Here is a 27,342-nt window from a genome sequence, read left to right as displayed (position 1 = left end):
GCACATGTGAGTTTTGACGTGCACCCTGCCCCTCCACCCTCCTGGGTGAGCCTCCCTACCCCCCGTCCACCATGGGCATTTCTTTCTACTTGTTTTTTGTCTATTGTGAATTTATGTGACAGTGTGTTGCTTTGTGTGGCATCCGAGGGCATCCACTGTAGGTTCCAGCTGGACTCATACAGGCTTGTCCCGTGTTGGTGCCTTGGGTCCAGACACATGCCACTCCTGCTTCCCCTTTCCATGGGCTTGAAAGGAGGGCAGCTTGTGAAAGTAACTTACACAGAGGCATTGGGCTTCCATTATATCTGTGGGCAGTCTCAAGTCCGACCTGTGTATATACCCCTAGTGGGATTCATGATTGTTTGTCCATGTGCATGGTTGGCATCCCTTTTTGTTTGGACATTGAGATCCACCGTTTGTTCATGTTCCATCTTCATGTATTGGCTTGCCTATCTCAATTATTGTTAGCCTTCCGGTTGTATGTGCTTCCCTGTCCCCTTTAGTTGTCAGGGCCAAACAAAAAATGGAAGGGTGCCATGTGCAAGTTACGCCATATTGAGGCACTTGTGCAATTATGATTGATCACTGTCAGACAGATTCACTATTCGGGCCTGTGTTTCTCGTATGTTGTACTGGCCAATTGGTGTCCCTGTGTGCATTATTAGTTTGATGTGTGAGAGTGAGTTCTTTCTTGACTGGTTCCGTTGATTGTTAGGCACTTTGTGACAGTGGAGTTTTGGGATGGCCATTTATTTGTCACTTTTGACATTTCATGCCATGGCATGGTGTGGTGACAAGGAGTGAGGGAGGGGTTAGGTGACATACTGGCATTTAGATGTGTACTTTGCCATGGTGTTGGTGGTATACTCCATCTTCCATGCGTTGCCTTTGTGCACACCAGATTGAGTTAGTTTAAGTTCTAAGGGATGCACACTATGTAGCACTTCCAATGATAAATTCTCAGGGTGGTAAGTGTTTGGACAGCTGATTGTCCCTTTATCATCATCGATTGTCACCTGGAATGTGCCATGGCTGTGTGCACTCCGCAGGGGTTGGATTTTAGGTGAAACATTGTGCCACAAGCTGGGCACAGGCAGCCTCGCCACGTGCCCTTTCCCCTCCCATGCGCAGCCACCCTGCATGTGGTTGGGGACGTGGGGGCACCGCCATGCCCACCAATACGCCACGCTGTGTTGCAACGTTGTGCAGGACACACACTGCCACAATGATCCTGCACACTACTGGTGGTGCATATAGTAGATCATTTGACACGAAAGGACCAAAAAGAGGGTCTCATGCCCGAGTGTACCCTTATATATTCGCACAATAGAGGACTCGGGTTGATCGGGTCTATGGGGGATATTGTAGTCAAATATCTAATTCAGAGTTTGGGTTCGCCCTCTTGTGAGGTACTTGAGATTGCTTTAAAAACTGCTTCATAGATGAAAAATAATTTTTATTAGATTTCTCTATCCACAGGGTATAAAAAGAGGATACACATATATGTATTTCTATTGGATACTTGTATTCATTTTTCAAAATTTCCTCAGAATTCAGGTCTCCCTTGTTATTTCTTCTGCTCTGGTCTTTTTCATAATTTTATCAGAGCCTGCCTTTCTGCTGGTGTTCTGGGCATGTATATGTGCCTACGGACTGAGGGGCGTGCAATCATGATTGTCAACACCTGGTGTAGGCAGCATGACTGGGTGGCCTGTGAAATGCCCCTGAGAATGGCAGTTGTCTGCTGAAATGAACCAGTGGCCAGAAAATGCAGTACATTGAGCACCCTTTCCAGTGGGAGCACAGGGTGGGTGATGTGAGGTAATCTTCCTACTCCCTGACCAGGTCTAATATGATATGAGGTGGAAACCTATACACGGCAAAGACCTGGTCATCAGGCATCCCAAAAAAGCTGGTCCTGGGTAAAAAAATGCAGGCCCTGGCTATTCTCCTCCTCCTGCGGTGTTCCACGTTCACTGTTGCAAAAAATAGCACATTAATCGTAGCTGTATACACACATTTGTGTTTGCACGCTCTTTTTGCATTGTTTTTGGTGCGCAGTGATGCTTAGGCCAGCTTTCGCGTGGCGGACGTGTTTTCGTATTTCTGCATCTTTTTCCCTGCACAGGTGAGCCCTCTTATATTCCATGAATACGTGTTGTTAGCGCCTTTGTGGACATTGCGAGTATTTTACTGTGGTGCTTCACACGTAACGGCCACATTTACGCTTCTTGTTCCCCATTCCACGTGTTCCGCCCCCTTTTTAGGTCACTGCGCAAGATGGTATGCCCCTTCGCTGGGAGTTTCACGCAAGGCGTTCGTAGTGTCACATTGACGTGTTGGACCCGCGCGGATTCCTTGCAAGTCTCCGGTAAGCCACGCGCATTGTGTTCCATGAATAAGCCCTCCTACTCCTGGATTTATCAGCTGCCTTCGACCTGGTCGACCACAGGGTCCCATGCAGCCACCTGGACTCGGCAGCTCACTTCTCCAAAGAAGTCATAGCATGGATACAATCATTCCGAACCAACAGGACTATGAGAGTCTTCTCTCCTATGGCAGCAGCCAACCCCATCCCCATAACTTGCGGAGTGCCCCAGAGATTGTGCGTCTCACCCACCCTCTACAATATCTTTACCAAGCCCCTTTTCGATAATTTGGACCTTCTGGGTGTCACTTACACTAACTATGCAGATGACACTCAGATTCTCCTACCGCTTACCGGTGATTACGACAAGGATTTGGCCTTGGTGAACAGGATATATCTCATCATCCAGGCATGGATGGCCACCCACGGTCTATGCCTGAATGATGACAAAACAAAGATCATCATCCTGGGCACTCCCTTGACCCTCAAAAAACTCAGCCCCGAATACTCAGCATTCAACATAGACAACAATATTATTACTGTCACCAAGGAGGTTAAAACTCTGGATTTCTATTTAGACTCCACTCTCTCCTTCAACAAGCAGGTCAATGCCTTGGCCTCGGCCATGGCATATAGATTTAAGTTGATTAGAGCAGGCAAGTCCTTCCTGTCACAGGACAGTTGCATTACCCTAACCAGAGCCCTCATCTTATCCAGGCTGGACTACTGCAACACTCTATACATAGGAGCCAATAAACAAACCATCAAAAAAAATCCAACTCCTACAAAATAATGCGCTGAGAGCAGCCCTAGGAATCCCCAAGAGAGAACATATCTCTAATACCAGAAGAGCCAACAACTGGCTCTCCATTCATGATAAAATAAAACTAAAAACTGCCTCCCTCAACCACAAATGCTTGAACAATGCAGCAACCTGTTACCTTTCCGATAGATTCACTTTGAAGCCTACCTCAAGAATCACCAGACTCGCCAACACCAACTACCTCTGGGTCCCCAGAAACAAACGTGCAAAAATCAGAGGCAGCAGCTTCCAGGTCAAAGCAGCACTCCTATGGAACTTGCTACTATCCCCACTAAGAATCGATCAAACCTATCACAAGTTCCGCCAGAGCATCACCAGTTGGCTCAAAGATGCCGACATCTAGCCACATACCTTGCTGATTTTGCCCAACACCTCTCTCTACACAGCATGCACGAACCACACCAACTACTTTGTAAAACTATGCATGCCTTCAATGTACCTACCTGTATATATCGTAATTTTATTGTGCCCACATATAACCAATCGGCACCTGCACACAAATGTATTTCACATGTTGTAACCAAGCTTTGAATATCCTTATGCCTTGTGCCTGAATAGCCTCGGGTCTGGAGCGCACTACAAATAATAAACTAAACTAAACTAATGAATCGACAAATGGGAGCTTGCACGCAATTTCGTGCCCAAGTGCCCTATTTTCTGTGCAAATAATTCCATGAATCGGGCCCATGGTGTCAGAGTGGGATGTAGGCCATTTGATAAAAACTGGGGAAATGTCATCTTTACCCAGACCATTGAGAAAGCCAAAGCCCTACCCTGGCCAATCCCAAATCCATTGGTTTTGATTTATATAATGTGGAAACCATCTCCATTCCCACAAAGGAGAGACACTAAATACCAACAGGTCTATGTCTTTCCCCTCCACTTTAGTTAAATAGGGGAAGGCCATAGCCAAAGGCATCTTCAAGAAAGCTCTCATTCCAGTACCTCAGGAAATGTAAACCTTACTTGAAACAGAGAGAATCAATGGGTTTTGTGTAGGCCAACCTTGTTACAGAGTAACCTGAGGTCAGAGAGGCAGAGGAGATTGTCCTGTTCCGATCTTGCTTTCGCCCACAGGAACGACCCTGACCTAATGCTCACCTTTGGGAGAGTAACCTCGTAGGAACAAGTTCATAGCCAAGCTGGTCCCTTTTTCTTTCTGAAGAAGGGATTACTGTACTGAGGAAACATGGGAAAGGATGAGTTTACTGGATACAACTGGTGGTCCCTTGAAGTCATTGAAGGGTAGTGCCCACTCCCATCTATGGCTGTTCATCAGGGGATAGGGAAGACTGAAAGCCAGGTGGTAGCTGGACTGGAGTGTTCACAGATGTAAAGAACCATATTGCCACATGCTAGATCTGCCAGAAAACCACAGCCACTCCAGGGGCCAATAAAAAAACACTTCCATTATTGCTGTACCCTTTTTCAGAATAGCCATGGATATAGTGGGCCCACTAGAAACATCAAAATTGGGGAACAAGTACATCTTAGTGTTGGTTAGCTATGCTATCCCGAGGCATTTCCAATCCGGAATAATAGTAGTCAACATATCTTAAAACACCTCCTGCCTTTTATGTCAAGAGTAGGGTTCCCCAAAGAAATCCTCATGGATCAGGGAACTACTTTTATGTCAAAGATCATGTACTACGTAAAAGAGATGCTACAAATCAAAACCCTTAGGACGTCCATCTATCATCCCCAAATGAATGGCCTTGTCGAGAGGTTTAACCAAACCCTGAAAAGGATTCTCCACAAGTTGGCAGAGGCGGATGGTAGGAATTGGGACATTATGATTCCATGGGCTCTATTTGCGGTTTTAAAACCCTCCTCAGGCGTCTCTAGGATATTCCCCTTTTGAATTATTTTACAGGCGAGAACCTTGAGACATACTAGATATGTTGAAAGAGACCTGGGAGTAAAATGAAGCAACCATCCTACCTATTTGCCTCACAACCCAGAAGTTAAAATCCCACATGGATGCTGTAAGGGAAATTGTCAAACATCATCTAGGTAGGGCACAAGGACATCAGAAATCCCTACATGAAAGGCAAGCGGTAGCCAGATCTTTTTACATTGGGGAATCAGTCTTGGTTCTCCTTCCCACCTCAGAGAACAACAGGATATCCAAATGGTATGGTCCTTACAAAATTATTGGAAAAAAGTCCTTTGAACTATGTAGCGGCCCAACCAGACAGGCAGACAGAAAATACAAATGTATCGTATAAACCTGTTGAAAGAGTGTAAGGTTGACCGTGGACTGAGACTACGGTGACCACAGCCACCCTCCTTACAAACCCCGACATCGACCAACAGCTAATCCCAAACCATCTACCACTCTCCCAACAGGAAGACCTTCACAACCTTTTAGACCAATTTCCAGAGGTCTTTTCTGAGCAGCCAGGGCGAATACAGAATTTCTTCCACTATATCCTGTGGTGAACCAGAAGATGGACTCGGGCTATTGGGAGTCATGTTCCGAGGATTTTGTTAAAAAGAAAAGGAATCAAACGCCTAACTTATCCTATTTCTATGAGGGTAGTTCCCTACCTAACAAAGCAAAACTAAGGGTAGATGCTAGAGTATACATGAAAACTCTTTAGTCCGAATCCTATCTGTCAAACTGGCCCTATCGCTACAGAAAACACCTACCTAAAAGACAAAGGGAGACTTTGTATAGTAGCCTCAGCAAGGTGTCCGTCTGTCCCAATTGGTACTTGGCTTGCTTTCAGTCTTCCAAAGTTCCTTTTTCCTAGAAGGATATTCTTTCCAGCCCTGATACCAAATTAAGTTTTGAAGTCTCTCCTTTTAATAGAGAAAACTGTGTCTTGATGTAAACAATTCCCTTTTGCCAGGATTGCTAGAGAACACACAAAAAACCCTTCTGTCCTTTCCCATTTTGAGGCATTCCGTAGTACATGGACAGCTTATTTTCTTTCACACATGTTATTTTGGATAGGATGGTAGTCCGCCCTGGTTGTTCACAATCTTTCTGGCTTTCTTAGTCTTAATTCAATTATTCATATCTCCTTCTTTCGCCCCCTCATTTGTTAGTTGCACACTCAGGTTTCTCATGCTCCCTTAAGTTAAATAGCTTTTTTCCAGCCATTATTGTGTTAGTATTTTTCTCAGTCCTCCTTTCATCGGGCTTTCTTACTCTCAGGTTTCTCAGGCTTCTGTAACCTGAATAGCTTTTCCAGCGATTTTTCACAATGTTCGTATTACTCTCACTCCCCCTTTTACAGGGTGATTGCACACTTGGCTTTCTAAGGCTCTCATTAACGGGATGTTTTCCCCAGCTCTTATTCGCAATCTTCGTACCTTGTAGTGGTAGGTCTACCGTTGGGTTTCTCAGGCTCCCATAACCTTATTGCCTTTTCCCGTGGCTATGTATCTCTGTAGTTACAGACTGTCTGATGTGCAGACAGCTTGGGGATCTGGACTCCCTCATACAATCTTGTCTCTGAGTCTGTTCTCAGCCTCCCGGGGCCACCACAGGTTCTGCTTGGTCATGCCACCAGCTAAGACTAATAAGTTACTTACCAACTGTAACGTTCTTTCGATTGGATGTTGACAAGCTCCCACGTAGTCCTCATCTTAGATATCTTGTCTCCCAGCTTTGCTGCTTCGGAAAACATTTTTCACCAGAGGGCGCTGTGTTAGAGGCCGCAGAGTCGTAGACCCTCGAGGGCCACCGTCGAGCGTCAACGTCATCTGCTGTATTAAGGTCTTGAGCCGCGCCCGTTATATCAGTTCTGTTTTTACGGTATTCACGGTTGCATCAGTTGATCAGGTTTTTAAGTCCTAAGGCTCTTAAGGAAGTTTGAGTGCAATTGACGAAAACTGTACGGAGGTGTAGGTTGGGAGGGTCGAAGAGGAATACGTGGGAGGAACATCCAATCGAAAGAACGTTACAGTTGGTAAGTAAGTTGTTCTTCGAATAAATTGTGTCCTCCCACATATTCCTCATCTTAGATAGGCTCCCAAAGCAGTAAGTACCAAAAATTTCAATCATGGACTGAATGAAGGACATCTTTTGCAAAGAGTCATCCTTGATATGATGTAGAGCCCAAGCAGTAATGCTTCACAAAAGTGTGCATTGACGACCAGGTGGCCGCAATACAAATATCCTGCACTGGGACACCCCTCTGAAGAGCAGTGGAAGTTACCATGCCCCTGGATGAATGAGCCTTTATCCCCTGTGGAGGCTCTTACCGAGCCAATTTATAGCACTCCGAGATTGCTAGAATTATCCATCTGCATAGAGTTTGCTTAGACACTCCCAGGCCCAATTTGTGTCCAGTACACCCAACAAATAGTTGGCCACATTGTCAAAAATTTACCAGTCTAGAAATATAGAAACTGAGAGCCCTTTTTGGGTCCAGTCCGCAATCTTTCCTCCTCCTTACTAGCATGTGGAGGAGGGTAAAAAGAAGGTAAAATGATTTTCTGTGACAGATGTAAATCAGAGATTATCTTAGGCAAGAAGGATGGTTTGACTTTTAGAATAACTTTGTCCCTATGGAAAATGGTGTGAGGAGGCTTACAAGAGAGTGCCTGCAACTCATTCAGCCTGCAGGCTGACATTATAGCCACTAACAAAATTGTTTTTTGAGTGAGAAGTCTTAATGGGCAAGAATGAAGGGGTTTGAAAGGCGCACACATAAGACATTTTAAGACTAAATTCAAATCCCAGATGGGCATCTGAAAAGGTGTTGGAGGGTACACATTTGTCAGCCCTTTCAAGAATTGAATGACCAAGGGCATTTTAAAATAGGACACGTCTTCTGAGGAGCGCTTAAAGATAGATAGCGCTGCCAAATATCCTTTTATAGTACCAACTTGGAGCCCCAAATTGGCTAAGTGTAAGAGGAAAGAAAGTACTGTATTACATAAAAATTGATCCACATTTTTATCCCTTACCAGTTACTGAATTTGTTCCAACGACACCGATACAAGGATTTAGTTGCTGGCCATCTGGTTGAAAGCAAGATCTCCATTACATCATCCCGGAGGTCCCAATCCTTATATCTCAGCCTCTCAGAAACCATGCGTGAAGGCTGAGTGTCATGACCTCTGGACGGAGAACCCGACCTTGCTCTTGCGAGAGAAGATGCTCTTTGTGGAAGACATATTGAAGGGCAGATGGACATGCCCAGAAGGTTTGGAAATACCCAGTCCACCACGAACACGTCCCCTAGAGCTCCTCTTGGAGGAAATTCCCTTGAGCAGTACAGTTCGCATTTCCTGATGAAACTGGTCACAAACAGATCCACTTGAGAGGTTCCCCAAAGGGCAAAGATCTCTTGAAGGACTTCCTGAGCTAGTTCCCACTCGTGAGAGACTGCTCTGCCTGCTCAGAGCGTCCGCTGCCGTGTTCTGCTCTCCGGCTAGGTGAACTGTAGATAGAGAGATTCCTTCCAGCATTGCCTAGAATCAGAGCTGCATTGCCTCTCTGCAAAGTGGTAGTGATCCTACGCCTCCTCTCTTGTTGAGGTAGTACATGGCCACTGTGTTTGTATTTGTTTATTTATAACGCGCAGACTATCAGGCCCGGGGGCATCAGGGCGCAATTTGTACAAAGTTACAGAAATGCATATATACAGACATAAAAATTACATTAACAGAAATATTAACAGGGTTTCTATCTACAAATATTACAGTGGTTTCAGTGCCGCTAAGGCTTAGCAGTGGATTATTAGCAGTCCGTCATTATCAGGACATTCTATCCCTGTGCAGAGGGCAAAAAGGCCTTCAGCGCTAGTCTGATTGCCCTCAGCTCCAAAAGGTTGATGTGTAGTTTGGACTCCGATGGAGACCAACGACCGCTGATTTTCAGATCGTTGGTGTGGGCTTCCCACCCCGCGAGGGAGGCGTCCGTCAGTACTTTTATATCTGGCTATGGTTGTCAAAAACGTTCTCCCTTGAAGATATTTTCCTTGTAAGCCCACCATAGAAGATCTTGAGCACTGGCCGGGACTCGCAGAAGATCGGAAATCTCCCCCGGAAATTGGGACCATTGAGTCCTAAGGGCCCATTGAAGGGATCTCATCCTCAATCTGGCCTCTGGCACCAGAAAAATGCAGGATGCCATGAGGCCTAGCAACCTTAGAAAATCGAATGCCGGCAGATTTTGGGCATTTTGAAACATTGTTACCATCTGCAGAATGTGGTGAGCTCTCTCCTCAGGAGGCGAGGCTTTCCCCGAGGCAGTATCTAGGACTGCTCCGATGAATTGGAGTCTTTGGCTTGGAATCATTTGTGACTTCTTGTAATTGAGGGAGAAGCCCAGTCTGTGCAAGAAGTGGCAGGTCATGGCCAGATGTTCCTGGGCTCGTTCGGGTCAACTTGCCCTGATTAGCCAATCATCCAGGTAAGGGTATACGTGAATCCCCCCTCTCCTGCCACTACCGCCATCAGCTTGGTAAAAACCCTTGGGTCGAAGTCAGCCCAAATGGCAGAATCCAAAACTGAGAGTGAGAACCGCCAACCGCGAACCTCAGGTACTTTCTGTGCTTGAGATGGATTGGCACATGAAAATAAGCATCCTGAAGGTCCAATGAAACCAGCCAGTCCTGAAGCTGAAGAGCCTGAAGGATCTGAGAAGGGGTCACCATCTTGTACTTGTCCTTGTCCTTCCTGAGGAATTTGTTAAAATGTCTTAAGTCCAAGATGGGTCTCAATCCTCCGTCCTTTTTGGGGAATGAGAAAATAAGGGGAGTACCAACCCTTGTTCCTTTGCGCTACAGGTACCTGTTCTATTGCACCTTTCTCTAGCAGGGTTGAAATCTTTTGCATGAGGAGCGGGTATGGAATTTCTGCAGAGTTGGCTCCTGGTGGATGATCTTGAGGTCTTTGATGAAAAGGAAGGCAGTAACCATGGGTCACAATCTCTAGCACTCAGGCATCTGACGTAATGTCCCACCATTCGTTCAGCTACCGGGTGATTATGCCTCCCACTGAGGTCTTGCGGCTGAAGACCTCAAAGTGGCTTTGCAGCGGCTGCAGCAGTGGCTGAGAATGTATTAGCCGCTGCTGGGGCTGATCTAGCACCTCTACCCTTTCCACCACAAAATGGTTTTCTCTGTTGGCCTCTTTGACTGGCCTGCCCCTTCCCTCTTCCAAAAGAGGAGTAGAAATGAAAAGGACGACTCCTCCATGAAGATGACCCTGCGTACAAGTGTTGTTGAGGCTGTCTTATAGCGGCGCTGAGTGATTTTGCTGCCGCTTTCGAGGTCTGCAGCTTCTCCAAGCTTTCATCCGCCTTGCTGCCAAACAACCTCAAGCCGTCAAAGGGCATATTGAGTAATCTGGACTGCATATCAGGTGCAAAGCCATATTTTCTCAGCCATGCAAATCTGCGTAGTACCGTGCTAGATGCCATGGACCTGCTTACACTATCAACAGTGTCCAGTCCTGACTGGAGGCATTCCTCCATAGCCTCTTTCCCATTTTTCACTATCGCCAGGAAACCATTCCGGTCTTCACCCTCCGGGATGTGATTAGCTGCTGATGTCATATAGTCCCACAGGGTGTATGTAAATCTTGCCAAAGTGCAAGTTACATTTGCCGATTTAAGGGCCATGCTGCCCGAAGAAAAGACTTTCCGGGCCGAAGCATCAACTTTTTTATCCTCCCTATCTGGTGGTATTGAAGAGTAAGCGGACTGCTTAGTGGAGGTTGCATCTTGTACCACTAAACTTTCAGGAGAGGGATGTTTAGATAGATATTCAGGATCTGATGAAGGTGGTCTGTATTTTGCACACATTTTTTATTTACTGCCGAACCCGAATCAGGCGTATCCCAATTTGCCATCACCCATTTTTGCAGTGCCTTATGGAAAGGGAGGACAGGGTCTTTTTGAGGTCCCTCAGTCAGTATATCAGGCATATAATCCTGCTCGAAACCTGGGGAAGCTGCTTTCCAACCCATGAAAGCAACAACCCTTCCCATGAGATTCCTATACCCAGGATCTGCGTGATATGCAGGGTCTGGTTTCCCAAATTCCACTCCAGGGGAAGTGTCTAGGCCACTGGCATTTTGAAGACAATCATAAAGATCTATCATCTTGGTATTCAGGTCTACTAACTCTTCTGGAAACTCTCTGGCTCCAAATCTAACTCCAGCTGAAGTTACATCCTCTTCAGAGGACTGCTCTTCAAAAATAGATGTCATAGATCTGAAAAGTTCCTCCCTGGGTTGAGGCTGGAAAACCTTTTCTGGTAAAGGGGGTGGCACCGACTTAGGCTTGGACAATGGCGTCGACTTTGGCATCGGTATTAAGGAATGCTTCGATAAAGGCGTTGATGGTATGGACGCTGGCTTCAACGTCTTTGAAGGAGGCTTTGATGCCGCCGAAGTAGGCTTCGTCACTGTCGAAGGTATCAACGCCATTTTCATTGCGACTTCGACGTTATCGTCGTGGACAGTGTAGAGTCTGATTTTGACTTCAACGTCGATTCCGTTACCCCCCGATTTATGCACCAGTGGTTTTGCCTTTACATGAAGTGTCAGAGAACGTTCCCCTGATGACACCCTCGACTGTTTGTCGGATCTCGTGTGCCTGGTCTTTCATCTCCCTCTGTCACTTTTTTGAGGGGTCTGGGCCACTTTCTCGAAGATTTTAAGCATCAAAGCCCTAAAGGCCTCCCATTTTTCAGGGGAATCGTGCTTGGAAGGATAAGTCACCCTTATCTCAGACGAGGAGGATGAAGACCTTTGATGTCCCTTTTTGATATCTTGGGTGAAGAGGATTTCCTTGAGCGACTCTTGGACCTCAACCTCCTCAACCCCTGGTGAGAGTTTCCAGAATCTTTTTGTCTTTTCGAAGACCTATAAGATTCCTCCCCCACTGCCAGCTTACCTTTCCGTTGCCTAAGAGCCTTATTGGACATGGCCTGACAGGAACCACATTTGTCAACCCGATGGTTGGGGCTGAGACACCAAAGGCAATTTCGATTGACATTTTCCTACCACACTTCAGACATTTTTTGAAACCCGTCTTGGCTGTGGTTGGAGTAGATGACGAGGACATCGTCAAGAAAAAACCTGATGCGCCGTTCTGTGCCACGAAGCAGTGCTCGTAAAAACGTAACTGAGGGAACAGGCGCAACTCGAGCCCTTTATACAGCGGATGACGTTGATGCTCAACGGCGGCCCTCGAGGGACGACTCCACGGCCTCGAACACAGCGCCCTCTGGTGAAAAAAAAATTCTGAAACAGCAAAGCTGGGAGACAAGATATCTAAGATGAGGAATACGTGGGAGGACACAATCCATTTGCATGGTATCTTTCCATCTCCGCTCCAGTTCCAACCGGAGCTTCTAGGTCAGATAGAATGCATACCCATATGCATTCAGTTAGCATTTTGCTCACCCTTCTTGGTTCCGTTTTCTCCTTGGCCCAGCGTGGCTCCACCCTTCCAATACTGCAGAGGCTCTCCTTTGTGTAGCAGTGCCATTGCCTCCGCATGAGTCTCTCTTTGCTTTACAGTCTGTCCCCTTCTTACACATCACAGAAACAATTTGAATGGTGTCCTTATTTGTTCAACATGGCATTCAGGTTGTATTCAGCATTGGCTGCAGCTAAGATAGAGATAAAGAAGGATCTTTGTAAATTACTGTGGTTGCAGGAGATACAAGTCTTTTCTATATTCATATATGTAGATAAGGTGGTTTGGACAGGGAGTTCCATTCTGGAGTCCTTGTCCCTAAGAGAGGCGTCACTCCCAGTGAAGTACAACTTGCCCAGACCCCTAGGAAGGGCCTTGCTTAGCAGGTTCATTTCCCCCTAGCCTCACACCGAGCCACAGGGGAGAAGAGATTCACAGTCCTCCTTCTGGTTCACCACCAAATGTATGCCTTGCAGCATCAGTATGCTGATTTGCAGCACCTGCATTACCAGTGGCACAGAGCAGGTTCAGTGGCCAGAGTTGATCTCTTGACAGCTGCAATAACAACTAATTCTCTTCAGTGCAGGGGCTTCATTTGATATATGCACCCCTGTTCCAAAAACTACACAACCCTGAAGATGTCCTGGTGGCACGCACTGTAGATATAAGCCATACCTGGGTTAGGGTATGGTGGCCAGCATCTCTCAGAGTTATCCCAGCCCCATCAAAGTGATATTGCAAATCTGTCAGTCCCAATTCAGTTGTGGAAGGATTTTGTGTATTTCCCCAGACAGGCAGGGATCTGCCCTATTAGCAAGAAGGTAGTCTGGTGTGGTGCCTCTCTTGGTTCCTTTGTAAGGGCAGGAACCACACTTTTCTTGGGACAGCCACTCCACAGGATGCTGACCTGGGAGCAGAAACCAAGAGGCACACCCATTCACAGAGAGCCAGGCCTTACACCAGGGTGATGAATTTCTAAAGGCCTTTGATCCTATTGACAAAGGGGGGGTGGCCAAGTATAGCCAGAGAGGGGACTGTACAGTGTTTCGATGGTTCTTGCCATCTTGATTCTCTATGTCTCTCTTTCTTTTTCCTATCCCCTCCACTTGCTCTTGTAGGAATGTGACTTCAAAATCCAATGAGAAAAAAACAGCTCCAACGGAGAGTAAATGCACTTTGTTAGAAAAGCAAGTTTATTGCATGCTGTCGGCCACAAGGGATTAGTCAGCCCTCTGAAGCTGAAAACTAACAGTTCCTTCCAGTGCTCAACAAAGTTGCAGCTTTTATACGCATTTGAACAATTTACATAGTCACACATATTCTGTTACAAGGTCATCATCCCTCAAAATCCCATTGGATAACCCTGTGCAAGGAAATCGAATTCCCCTATGTTGTCAAACCCCATTGAACACATGCACAAAACACAATCCCCTCCCCCACATGCTTTCTTCCCATAATTAGTCAAGACATTCTAAACATAACTGCCTTATTATCTAAAAACAATTCAATTGATGACTTGTCCCATTCGGTATGAAACATTTAACCCAGTACGTGAGTGAAATAAAAAAAACATGTTTTTTATCAAACAATAACCATCTTATCACTGACGCGGTGGCATGCCATGTTTACGCCTTCTGCATTCCAATAAGTCTAACTGTCCACGACCTACACAGACTCAGCTATGGGGGAGCAGTGATCTGCGATATTTCCATGTAATCGCAACAATCCCCATATTCCCCATAAATCCCAGAACCATTATCGAATCCCACATGTACACTGTTCAGGACTACCGCACCCCTCAAGTGGCTTTCCCCTCACTTCTCTTTCTCGCATGCATAAAGCTCCTCGCTTCCCACTAAAAGCACTACATGTTGTACATTGCACAATTACTTTGTGCCCCCACCACTTCTATTATATTGCTATGCGATGCAAATCGAAAATGTATCCAAACTAAACACAAAGTAGCACTTATCGTAAAAATGTTCACAATCCATTTACCTACACTGAACAGATGTTAAATTGCAACATCGCATCAACATTGTGTCTAACCTAGCCACACCATTGTTCTGATATGACGTGCCCAATGTGAACCTCTTCCCTACATTGGGACATGAAACGTGCATCCCAACACTCTCAAGCAAAGAACTTTGGGTGTGACATCATAAGGGCGAAGTCCACTCATTTGAAGAGCAGGGACTGTACCCCCCAAGCAGGCTAGCTTTAGTGCAATCACCTGGGGACCTTTGAATATAGAGGAAGTGGACTCCCACCACTTCTTTGAATCATCTGGACTCATCTTGAACCATCTTGAAGATTTTGTTGGACCCTGCTCGGAGAGCTGTCCTCTCTAAATTCCTCCAGTTGTGAGGTGGAGGCAGGTGTTCCAAAGGCAGAATAAAGCTCTGTCCTTTAACCACCCCAGAGACCACTGGGGGTGCACACTCATGCTGCACCATATGCCCGCTTCTCTGCGAGCAACCATGTGTTTAGGACATTACTGTGCTGCATGACGCCTGAAGGTGTGTGCCAGCCTCCCCCATGTTTGGGAGCCCGGGAAGCGCACCTACATTGGCCCTCAAGTCCCTGGAGTGGGACATACAGCACCTGGAAGCCAGAATAGCTGGGATCCCTGTTGTTGATGATGACCCGCTCCAAACCATGATTCAAATGTGCTGCAACACCGAGTGATCCAGCAGGACCCGCCGACACTACCCCTTGGCATCCATTGTTCCAGGAACCGCCATCTGCTGTTTGACCTTGTTTGCAGCCGCACTGTGCAAGCAAAAGCGCGGCATTGCCCCAGCTCGAACTACAAAGTACCACTGCCCTGCCTGGCTCAAGCTGCCATCCGAAACGCAAGCGTCTCCACCTCTGCTCCTGTGATTCAACTTACCCGACCCTGGTGTGACCCGAACCACGACTTCTGAGTTATCGCATGGAAGTGGCTCGGCTATGCATCTTGGTACCAGCTTGAGCACTGTCAATCCTTGACCGCTGAACTAGACCTGGTAGCCCCCCAATCTGCACAGCTCGAGTAGATGTTCTGAGACCATAGCTCCCCTTCTGTTCGACCCCACCTCAAAGCCTGCTTGACACTGGGCCACCGCGACTGCCGCATCTGCGACCTGAAACGGAACTGTGGCCGACTCAGAGAAACCTTTTTTCAATGTTGCCAAACCCCAGACAATTGCAAAAGGTATTTAACTGAAACTGCCCCCTAGTCCATCTTTGGGCCGTAGAGGCTGGTTGGGTCATTTGTATCCCTTCTTCCAACTTGAAGAAATATCCTTTTGAACATTGTGGTTTTTTGAATGCCTTTGTACTCATGTCTCATCACCCAGTGTGCTGCATCTATTCTATCTGTGCATATTCTGTGTTCCTTCTACAGTGGTGGGTTTTTACAGTGTTTTCTAGTTAGCATTGTGCTTGCTGTGTCTACTTAAAGCATATATTTTCATAGACCCCTGATTGGACATTCCTTTATTTTGGACTGTTCTACTACGCTGTTTTGGGCTGCTACTGAACCACATTCACGCCCCTTTTAAGAGTATAGCCCTCACGCGGCCCACGTTGTAACAAAAGGCAAAGGAGGAGTATCTCTTGACTGTGCCTGTTTAACCTTTATGATTGGGTGTTTTAGCTTATACTTATCCTATCCTTGTACTCCTGCAAATTCAAGCCAATTCATCACAGGTGGGTTTGCAGCAGAGTACCCTTTCCATGGTATTCACGTGCTGGTCCAGGCATCATTACTGCATCAAGGGGCAGAAGCTGACTGGGTAAACTATAAATCCCAGAATGCATCCAACATTATACAGGAAATATCAAAATCTGAGAACTGGGCTACAATATACATTGTATAATGTTCCTCGGGAAGAGATGGCCATAGATGAACAGCAATAAGGAGAGACCGTTAGCTATATTTTAGACCACAACCTCACCTTCTTATTCAATGATAAGTAATGTAATGCAATGTGATTTCTGTTAGAGCATAGCATCATTTTATTTGGCATATGATTCTGGTTTTCTGTGCATTCAGACACCTCTTAAAATTGGAACGCCATTAGTTGAAATCATCTCCCAGAATTCTTATGACTTTTTCTGGTCAATGTGTCGAGACATTTTGCAGACAACTCTGGGGCAGCGGCCATTTTAAGATGAAGTTTTCTTCCCGAGCTTGTTACACACTACTGCTAAAATGGAAAGAGTCTACTGCATGTTTCTTTTAATTCAGGGTATGATTGGGATAAATATGGTTGCACAGCTATGTGGCCATGCAGAAAGGGTTACAAAAAGCCATTATCTGCGTTTTCTGCTGCCTGCTGAAAGATCTTGGATCCCGGCCCTGGAGCCTGCACACCCCTCATTCAGCACCTTTCAAAAGCAATTACATTCACAGCTAAACACGAGCATGACTTCACTTCCCTCCAAAGATTTTCCCATTTTTTTAACTCTGGGGAAAATCCTTCTAATTGCTGAGATACTCGACTCATCTGCACATCTAAGCTCATGATTTAGGCTCTTTATTGACATAAGAAATGCTCTGAAATTGAAATGTTTTAACAATTATGGAACAAAACCAGAAGAATACTTACTTTTGTCCAGGCAGTGGTTTCCAGCCCAGCTTTCAAACAAACAGTAACCACAACATACTGCAAAAATGAAAGAGAAGGGAGAGGAAAAGTATCAAATTCAGTATTATTAGACAATTAGACCCATACTGAACAAAAATAAACTGAGTACAAACGCAGACCACTTACAGTGTAAACAATGTTTCCAACAAATAAGTAGTCTGTGACCTGTCCATTTGTAAAAACTGCATCTGGAAAATAAGGTTGGTAAAGTATTTATAATACTGTCATTCGAACTTGCACAACTATGGAACATACTATAAATCAATTTCATATACTACAGTACATTGTGTTTTTAACTTTTTTACGGCAAGGTTTTTAAAAGATTTTGTTTACAAAAAATTCTAGCATTCAGCAAGCGGTGATGTCTTGTTTTCTGATTGCTTAAAACGTGCCATACATATAATTGACAGGCATTGACAATGCCAATAGGTTTGACTGCTTTATGGTGAAAATATATTCTTAGTGAATGCACGCAGGCAACTAAGGAAGATGGAGGAGGGGAGTGAGGGTCCAGGAGGGTGTATGAATGAATATGACAGCAAGGTTTGATGAGTGTAAGAGCAAGAAAGGATGTGTGAATGAATGATTATGAGAATAGATGGAGAAGGACTGTGCCGAAGGTGGACTGTGCCAAAGGAGGAATCTGTAATGACGAAGGAGAAGGACATTGATGAGGAAGGAGAAGGAATGTTACAAAGGATTGTGGTGAAGGAGAAGGATTGTGATGCAGGAAAAGGATTGTGACAGAGAAAGAATGTGATGTAAGGGAAGGACTTTGATGAGGGACTATAATGAAGGAGGAGGACTTTGTGGGTGAAGTAGAAGGACTGTGATAATGAAAGAGGACTGCGAGGATGGAATGTAGTGAAAGACTGTTCAAATTAGATGGAATGTGGCAAACTTGTGTGATGAAGGAGAACAACTGAAGAAAGAGGACTGTAAAGGAGGCCTATGATGAAGGATGAGGACAGGCAAGACAAATACGGATTATGATAAAGAAGGACTATGAAGAAGGACTGTGATGAACAAGGACAGACAGAAGAATGACATTAAGAAAGGAGAAAGACTGTGAGGAAGGAGGAGGAATATGAAGGAGGAGGAGGACTGTGATGAAGGAGAACAACAGTGACTACAAAAAGGACAGTGCCAGAGGAAGATTATGATGAAGGCGAAGGAATGTGATGAAGAAGTAGTCCAGGGACAAAGGATAAAAGACTTTGACAAAAGAGAGGGGCTGTGCCGAAGTAGGACTGCGAGGATGCAGTAGAAGGGCTGTGATGATGTGGATGAAGGATAAAGATTGTGTAGTAGGAGAGGGATTGTGACAAAGTAGAAGGAATGTGACGTAGGGGAGGGACTGTGGCGGAGGACTGCAATCAAGGAGACGGACTGTGATTGAGAGAAGGACTGTGCTAATGCAGGAGGTTGTGAGGATGAAGTAGATGGGCTGTGATATTGGGGAGGACTGTGACAAAGGAGAAGGACACACAAAAGAAGACTGTAAACAAGGACAATGATGAATAAGAAGGACTGTGACAAAGCCTAAGAACCATGACAAAGGATAAGAACAGCAGAAAAGGATGAGGAATGTGGCAAATGAGAAGCACTGTGAGGAAGGAGAATGATGGTGTTGAAGGATTATGATGAAGGAGAAGGACTGTTTCAAAAGAAGGGCTGCGATGAAGGATGTGGCAAAGTAGGACGTTGCTGAAGAAGGACTCTGATGAAGGACTAAAAATATGGACAGTGACAAAGGACTATGATGAAGGAGAAGGATGGTGATGAAAAAGGACTAGCAGGGGAAAAGGACTGTGAGGAAGGGGGGAACTGTAATGATAAGGACAGTGAAAAAGGCAAAGGGCTGTGATGAAGGAGAAGAAGAGTCAGAAAGGAAAAGGATGGTAACAAAAGAGAATGACTATGATGAAAGATGAACTGTAATGAAAGAAGGACTGTGACCAAGGAATGTGATAAAGGAGAATGACTGTAACAAAGGCCTGTGACTTAGGATGGTAATTAAGAAAGTTTATGGTGAAGAACTATGATGATGAAGGACTAATGAAAGAGAAGGTCTGTGATGATGAAGCAGGACTGTGAAAAGGGAGAAGGACTGTGATAAAGGGCTATCATAAAGAGGAAGCATTATGAAGACTGTGACGAAGCAGCACACTAATTTTGCCAGGTCCCTTGATGATGTGTACTGTTTGTATTTATAAGCATGGATATCTGCTGATGGCCAAAAGCAAGGACATTACAACTGTGGAATGTGAGGCTTCCCTTTCAATTGTTGCATGTGAGAACTCATGTCTCCAGGTCAACCACCAGATCTCATAATGCGTTGTTACAATCAGAAACTATAACTTAAGACCTACCACAGCTAGAGCACCTTGTTCAAACGGCCGGACTGAAATATCACAGGCAATCCTACATTTTTTAGATGCCCATACTAAGTTTAAACATTAGTCCTTAAAGGCGATCCCACTTTGTCCCGTGGCAAATAACTGAACGGTTGTCTTTATAAATATATACAACATTATGGGAACAATAACCATCGTAACCAGGGAGATCCCAGTTATAAGAGACAGAGGCATATGAATCTATTGGCTCTATCTGCATTTCAATTATTTCTAGGGTCTTGATATCATTTCCTAAATAAATTGCGTATTTATCAGTTGATATCACAATTCTGACATTTCATGGTATCCATTCTCCATGTGAAACCCAAGCTTTCCCCCATCCCCTCCAACACAGATGTCAGCAGCAGGAGCTCTAACTTATTCCAAGTGATGCGAAAGATAGTTTGCTGAATTATTTGATATCTTCGACTATCAGAGGTATATTTTGATTTATGGGTTTTATATACAGAATGGGTTTTATGGACGGGGGGGGAGAGAAGTGAGAATAATGGAAACCCATGCCTGGAACCCTTTGACAGGAAAAAGAGCTCAGATTGAATTCTATTCATCGCAACTGCTGCTTTGAAGTTGCTGCACTGTAGTTGTATCCATTCCAAGAAGTGTAGGTCTCAAAGCACCTCGAAAAGAAAAGGCCGTTCAACAGAGCCTAGGGCCTTCTCCACATCGAAGGTGGCAGTCACTCTTGGAAGATCAGGAATGATATTGTAAAAGAAAGATAACAGCTGAGAAGGTTACTTTGCATAGAAGGACCTGAACAAATCCAACATGTTCTTGTACTTCAAGACATGGCATTAGAGGAACAAGTCAATGTCAAAGCCGTTTAGATGTTTCTTTTATTAGTGCTGAATAATGATAGGAACATGTTAGAGGCACACTTGGGAGATGGCTCATTTATTTTGAGCAAGACCCTCCCAAGGGAATCAGAAAGATAGCCTGCTTGTTGGGTGGTTTGATACATTTCAAATGGATGCTTGGCAGTCTCTTCACTGTACTATTGAAATAATTCTGATCTTAGGCCATCATAACTGTGGCCTGATATGGTTTTTATGACTTGTTTAATTGCTTCCAGAGTTCTTGATGCTTTTAACACTTCCCCTTGTGGTTGTCTCAGGCAGGCCAAGGCTACTTGATTAAGACATTGAGGTATGTCTGCCCTGGTTTTGCCAGCTTAGAAGTGTAAATAAAGCTGTAGTATTTCTTGAATACATCACTTCTATCCACTCTAGCCCTGATAACAGACCTTGTTCATCCTTAATCCCAGCGATGCCTCCATTCACCCATTCCTTATGATAAACCAAGTTTGTATATGTGCAGGGAGGCCAGCATAAGCGACTGCCACATGGCCTTAAGATTCTTAAACTGATGATTCCGATATATATTAAAAATATCTCTCATAATGTAGGGGCAACTGACACCGTCCCTTTGTTTGTCCCAAAAAATAGGGACATCTCTGCAGCCACACCCTATTGAGATGGTTAGGAAATTGTGCTTGAATCTCCAGGGAAAACATTGCTTAGCCTGCAATGGGAGTTGTTCCTTTAATAAAACCAGTGCGTAGCTAGAGAGATATTTGGGGAGAATCCTGCATGTCATGGTTGCATTAAGAAGCAGATAAGTTGCCATGATGTAGTCAATGCGGGAGAAGGCCGAGTGGATGTGCGAATGATAAGTGTGCTTTCTAGCCAAGAATTGAAAATTGAAGCATGTGTCATAAAGTGTGTGTCATTCAGCTAATTTATCCAACCTGATAGCTGCGTTAGGCAATGCCTTCTAAATCATCCAGTCCATCTAGGCCTAGACACAACACACAATTGAAGTTGCATGAGCTTGACACTGCCCCAGCGGACGTATCTACCCATAAACACAGATGTTGCTACTTGCCATTTAATTGTGAGGTGAGAGGAGGAGCCTTACACCTTTAAAAAGTCCACCTCAACGCAAAGCGGGATGCGGAGTGTGGACGTAGAGTGCAGTCTTTCTGCAGTCCCCCTATTTCTTTTGGAAGTGCTAAAAGTCTTTTTACCATTGCTTTACAGGTGAGAGGAGGAGACTTACACCTTTAAAAAGACCACCTCAACACGAAGCAGGATGCGTAGTGCGGACTTAGAGTGCAGTCTTTTTGCAGTCCATCTGCAAGTCTGGCGGCAAGTGTGCTGAAGACCCGTCACCAGAAGAAACTCATCATTACACCACGATCGAATTGCTAACCAGAGGAAGAAATAGCTGGATTCAATCCCACCTTAGAACGGAGTAAGAAGCTGCAAGACACACAGGTTAGAGGGAGCAGGATGCATGCAATGTGTAACAAGACCGCTCTCCCTGTAAATGCCTGTGATCAGCTTACCCCGCTCGACGAAACCAAATCACGAGACATTGTTTGCTCGCCGCTAGTGCTTACTGGTGGAACTCTTGAGCGATCCCCGTTGCGCTCCCCCCTTTTGAAACCCTTGTTTCCCAATGGAACGTCGGCCCCACGTTCCCTTCCACTTACGACAATACACCAACTGACAACCGTGAGCTTGCCCCCCTGCCCCACCCAGAGTCCAGCATGTGAGCACCAGAACCAGTACGAACAAACTGGAACTTGTGGAAGGAAAAATAAAAGAAAAAGCTGGTGATTTTGACTCTGATCCTATAAATCATCAATGAAATCACAACACACTTGATACTGACACAAACATAAAACATATGACAGGTGGCTTGCAGAACCCACAAGAGTGTGAGCCACAATGTCATTCAGGAACAGACCACCAAGTGCAGGCAACGATTCACAAACACGGTCTGACTAGCCTACCCAACCTCCATGATTCTGAGAGTCCCCCGAAATCTCGAAATAGAGTTGATGGCAGAACTACACTCAGAGACACATGGTGACAACAGAAACTACCTACATCTACATCTACTCCAAGCGCCTTGGCAAACGACGCATGCCCCTATGCATCAGCGATGCAATCAAGTAGCCCAGAACAAATGACTACCAGCAAATTGAAGAAAAGAAAAGCTGACCAGTAAGAGCAGTACGGATCCTGAGAGCCGATATCTGCACACACCGAACTCGGACATCGTTGACAATATGACACCATATATACTTCGATCCATATTAGCGAAGACAAGTCCGGTAATTGACAACACAGCTGAAGACAATTCAGATTCTTTACAACATGTTAAAAAACGAATATCTGACTTGATATTCATCGACTTTATGGATCAGACAAATGGATTTGACAAAACAAACTGACAACAACAAGGACCAAGAGTATTCTCACATCATAATCATGAATGTGCATATTGATCCTTCGAATTGCTCCCCGCAAAAACAGCGGTCCAGAACAGGGCAAGCCAGTATACTACAACAAAGAGAAACTCACTTGCTGAATAAACAACGTCACGAGTTAAGTGCAAAATTTGGTATGATTTCTCAAAACTCACTCACAGACCCTCACAATGAAGCACTGATTTTAATCCCTGTGCCAAAAGCATTACAGCTCAGAGACTCGATCTCAATTCCTCAAAAAGATGCTGCACCTCAGATATTCGAGAGCTCAACATTCTACCACTGTACTCTCCAAAGAAAAGGATTGTTGTCAAGGCATATCCAACGAGACAGCTAAAAGCCTCAACCTAGAGAATTCACTCTTAATTCAAGAAATTGCTCACATGATGGTACAACTTGAAAACAGTATGCACCACAGAACTAGAACATCACAAACAGCACTCACTGGAGACGGACAACAGAACTCTGTTAACAAAACTGCAAACTCAAAGGCACACTGTTGGGACAACTGGATTGAAACCTATTACACCAACCTCATATCAAACTGAAGACGGCAGACAACTTGTGACCACCACCATGAATCTCACGTCACAAATGCAACATTCAGATCAACCTGATCATAGTATAATAAAAAAAACATTTGAAATGCAACATTCAGATCATCCTGATCATAGTATAATAAAAAAACGTTTGACAAATGAAAAAGAGAAGCTAGGAGAAACCAAAGCTGTACTTTCAGAACAGACGATCAGTCAACTACAGCAATTATCCCATCAGCGTTCTCAATAGTGTTGGTCCCCTTCACCAAACTCTATGAGACACTACATGAAACACATAGAGATCAGGGAACTTTAATGGCTATGGCAAACACGAAATTACAGTACATTGAACATGTCGTTAGTGGACTTGAGAAACAACATGACAAGGACGCTTCGACTCAAGCTTTATTGCAAAAACTACTGTTTGAACATGTGACGGAATCTGGAATAAACAAAGAGATACAGCTAGAACCTGCTAAAGAAATCCTTAAGAGGGGCACATGCCCCCCAAATAATCCACGGAACATTGGAATCGATCAAGCTCAATACAAAACTATGATAGTGTCCACTAACAACCTACCACTACAACTATAGCCTTGTGAAACACAAAACAAAGTGACCCAAACCTTGCATGAAAATGTCACACCGACAAGGAAACAGACATCATCCAAACCAAATGATGATCAAGAACATCCAAATGTATCAAAACCCCACAATGCCTATACTTGATCTGACTCAGAATGTTGACTCAATAGAAACTGCAGATCAAACAATAAGTGCGGATGGAAACTTAACAGGTCAAATTATGAGATTTTCCTGACAAGAAAGGCCAGAAAAAGGATGAGCAAAAACAAAAGATCGGACATAAACACCAACAGATCAAAGAAAAAATTCAAATAAAAAAAAAATAAAAAACTGTCTAGTTTAAGCAACACGAAGAGCTTTATTCTGAACCTTAAAGGCTCCAAACCGTGTCCCGGCATAGACAAATCATCTATGGAAGTAGATCCCAGTAACACACTACCCAGCAAGTCAGCAAAAAGCAAAGCACTGAAACAACAAAAAAAGTTCCAGTAGACTCATCAAATGACTGCATTGAGCCAGTCAAGACCGAGTCTCAGCTTTGACTCAAGCCCTCTTGGACCTTTCAGTTTACAGCATGGATGATCAGCAATTTGACGATGCTTTGGACCCTCAAATGCAAGAAATTGTCTCAACACACACCACAGACAAAGACTCACACATGATACCACATGAATCATTCCCTATCTTTTTCACCTTAACTGACAGATGCAAACTACTGTGTGAGTGGAAAAACCAAAATCAAACTGTCGAGACAAAAGTAAAAAAAAAAAACAACCAAACCATAATTCTAGAGTCAGTAAACATGTATACAACACCATCAGCAGGCATCAGTAATCTAAATAGACAAAAGAGGCAATCCTTTCTGACATACAAAACAACATTACATTCACCATTGCAGAATATTGGCTCTATTTATAACACACAAAGAGAAACCTTCCCCTCAGGTTTTAGAACTAAAGTGATCGAAGGTATGACCCACGGAGACACAGAGGAAAAGTCAACTAAACTATACTTACAAAGGATTGAGTCCTGAAATGATAGCCTAAAAATGTGCCGAACAAATATTCTTAAATTATTTGATCTTGTGCCTGCCTTAAGATCAATTGACTCGAGAGACATCCAAGCAGTAGCATTTCCTATACTGTTCAAACATGACCCAGCATCTATAAAGATCAACTCTAGACCGGTCACTCAACTATTATTGAAATGTGCAAAAGAACTTTGGCCACTTGGATTCGATATAAGTGATCAGTTACATCAAAGCCAGCAAATCTCACCTAATGAACCAAATTCACTGAAACAAATAAAAACAAAAGAGCAAGTGAAGCAACCACAAAATCAGACAAGTGATTTTCATTGATAAAACCAGAGGCAATACAATTGCTTACAATCGACCATCGGTATGAGAAAACTGACCTACAAATAACCTTACAGCCTCATGACACTGGCAGAACAACAAGTACAATCTCTACACAGAATCATACAAGGAAATCAAACCTAAAAGCCAGAAATTGTGGCTGGTTGGCAGGAGCGATCAATACAACAAAGTCAGCCTAGAACGAGATAATCCTGGCAAAGAAGAATTTCGTAATCGGCTCCTGGAACACAAGGGGTAATGATCATTTATTCAACAGTTACACGAACACATAGAATTCTTTTGACGTACCATGTTTCCAAGAAACGTGGATGACTGACAAACCATTAGCAAAAGGTTGTGAAACAATCCGAAATCCTGCCCGGAAAAGAAGCACAGGATGCCCCTCATCTGGCCTTCTAATTATGCTAAAAAAAAACTATTAGTTACACTATTCTCTCAATCAAAAACCCAAACAGGAACATGCAAATTGCAACCTTAAAACTCACCAGTCCAAAGGCTAACCTCGCTGCAACATTAATTTTAATGAACATATACTGGAACCCAGCTGATTGGACAACGGAAAAGCTTATTGAGACTTTGATATCAAATCTCGACGATTGATTAGCAATATTCGACAATCCCCAAATTATCCTCTGTGGGGACTTCAATGCCAATTGCCTCGCAAGAAACCACAACAAGAACAAGCAAAGGAAACCAACTACCAACTCTAATTTGAAAACAGCTAGAGGAGAACTAAAAACAAGTGAACTGGCTATAAGCAATCTCCACAAGCTAAATGGCAACATGAGAGGAGATCTTCCTGCAGCAACTACCTGGTCGAATGGCCTTGTAAGCTCGACCATTGATTACTTTTTTGTAACAAGAAATTTAGCAAATCGAGTAGAACACCTAGTAGCCATGGAAACTCCGAAAAGTGACCATAAAATACTCACCCTCACAATGAACTGGCCTCACATCATCCTGGAGGAAAAATATCAACTTTGAGTAAATATCAACGCCGGCAGAAATCGACTATATAGAACCAGCGATGGTGTGAATAGACTCTGGGAAAAATATGAAAATGCTGTATTATTAAACAGAGACCTCCGATGTAATTACGTCCCGCTGCTAAAAATGTTCAAACAAAAATCTAACAAATGGACGAAACCCAATCTCAAACACAAACACGTGGCAGACTGGCGCAGGTTAAGCAAAGGAAATTCATTCTAAGAAACACAATCTAGAGATTGTAGAAAGGATCCATCAGCACAAAACATCCCATCATAACCAAGTTAAAACAAAAACATAAAAACTGTCTGATTTGCCCAAAAACATACAACTACAACAGGACTCAGAAAGAACGATGGAGATAATATTGAATAAAAACACAAAAGCTACATGGACAACACTCAATGAATCCACTACAGCACTTACCGGAAATCCAATATCAAGTAATACATGGACCAAGTTCTACTCAGACCTGTATAATGAAACATCATAACAAACACTTGAGTCACAACATCTTCAGACTTCTATGGAACTAAAGAACGATAATGGGAAAAAACACAAGCAAACAGATGCTCCTATAAAAGATTGGAATCTCCAAACAACTAACATTGAAATTCTTGCATTGATTATGAAATTAAGTACCTCACATGCCCTCGGCCCTGATGGTCTCACCAACTTCATACTAAAGAAGGCACCTGATGAGTGGGATCATTTTTGTCAATCCCTCTTTGACACAATATCCATCGCAAAAATGTTTCCCTTATCGTGGAAAACCTCAGTCATCATACCAATCTTCAAAAAAGTTTCTAGAGACGATACCAAAAACTATCGTCCGACAGCATTGTTAGACGTGTTTGGGAAAATATACGCCTCGCTGCTACTGGGCCGTCTCAAACAGTGGAGTAAAATCTCAGGCCACACAGACGATCGCCAATGTGGATTCGTA

The 27,342-nt window shown here is 44.1% G+C and overlaps 1 protein-coding gene across 3 annotated transcripts in view; it reads right to left on the bottom strand.

Moving 5' to 3' along the window:
• Positions 1–27,342, bottom strand: part of ATP8A2 (ATPase phospholipid transporting 8A2) — a 3,773,191-nt gene that overhangs the window by 824,732 nt on the left and 2,921,117 nt on the right. For all 3 annotated transcript variants that reach the window (XR_011284127.1, XM_069639892.1, XM_069639893.1), the window contains exons 31-32: positions 17,343–17,404; positions 17,178–17,234 (exon numbers count right to left, since the gene is read on the bottom strand). Coding sequence is in view for 2 of the 3 variants with exons in the window: in XM_069639892.1 (XP_069495993.1) it covers positions 17,178–17,234; positions 17,343–17,404 (119 nt within the window). In the remaining variant the exon portion in view is untranslated. The remainder of the gene's footprint in view (positions 1–17,177; positions 17,235–17,342; positions 17,405–27,342) is intronic.

This window comes from Ambystoma mexicanum, chromosome 7q (assembly GCF_040938575.1).
Source record: "Ambystoma mexicanum isolate Mex_15411 chromosome 7q, UKY_AmexF1_1, whole genome shotgun sequence".
Taxonomy (NCBI): Eukaryota; Metazoa; Chordata; class Amphibia; order Caudata; family Ambystomatidae; genus Ambystoma; species Ambystoma mexicanum.
Note: the sequence above shows the minus strand (reverse complement) of the source record. Positions and strands in the feature narration are given on the sequence as shown.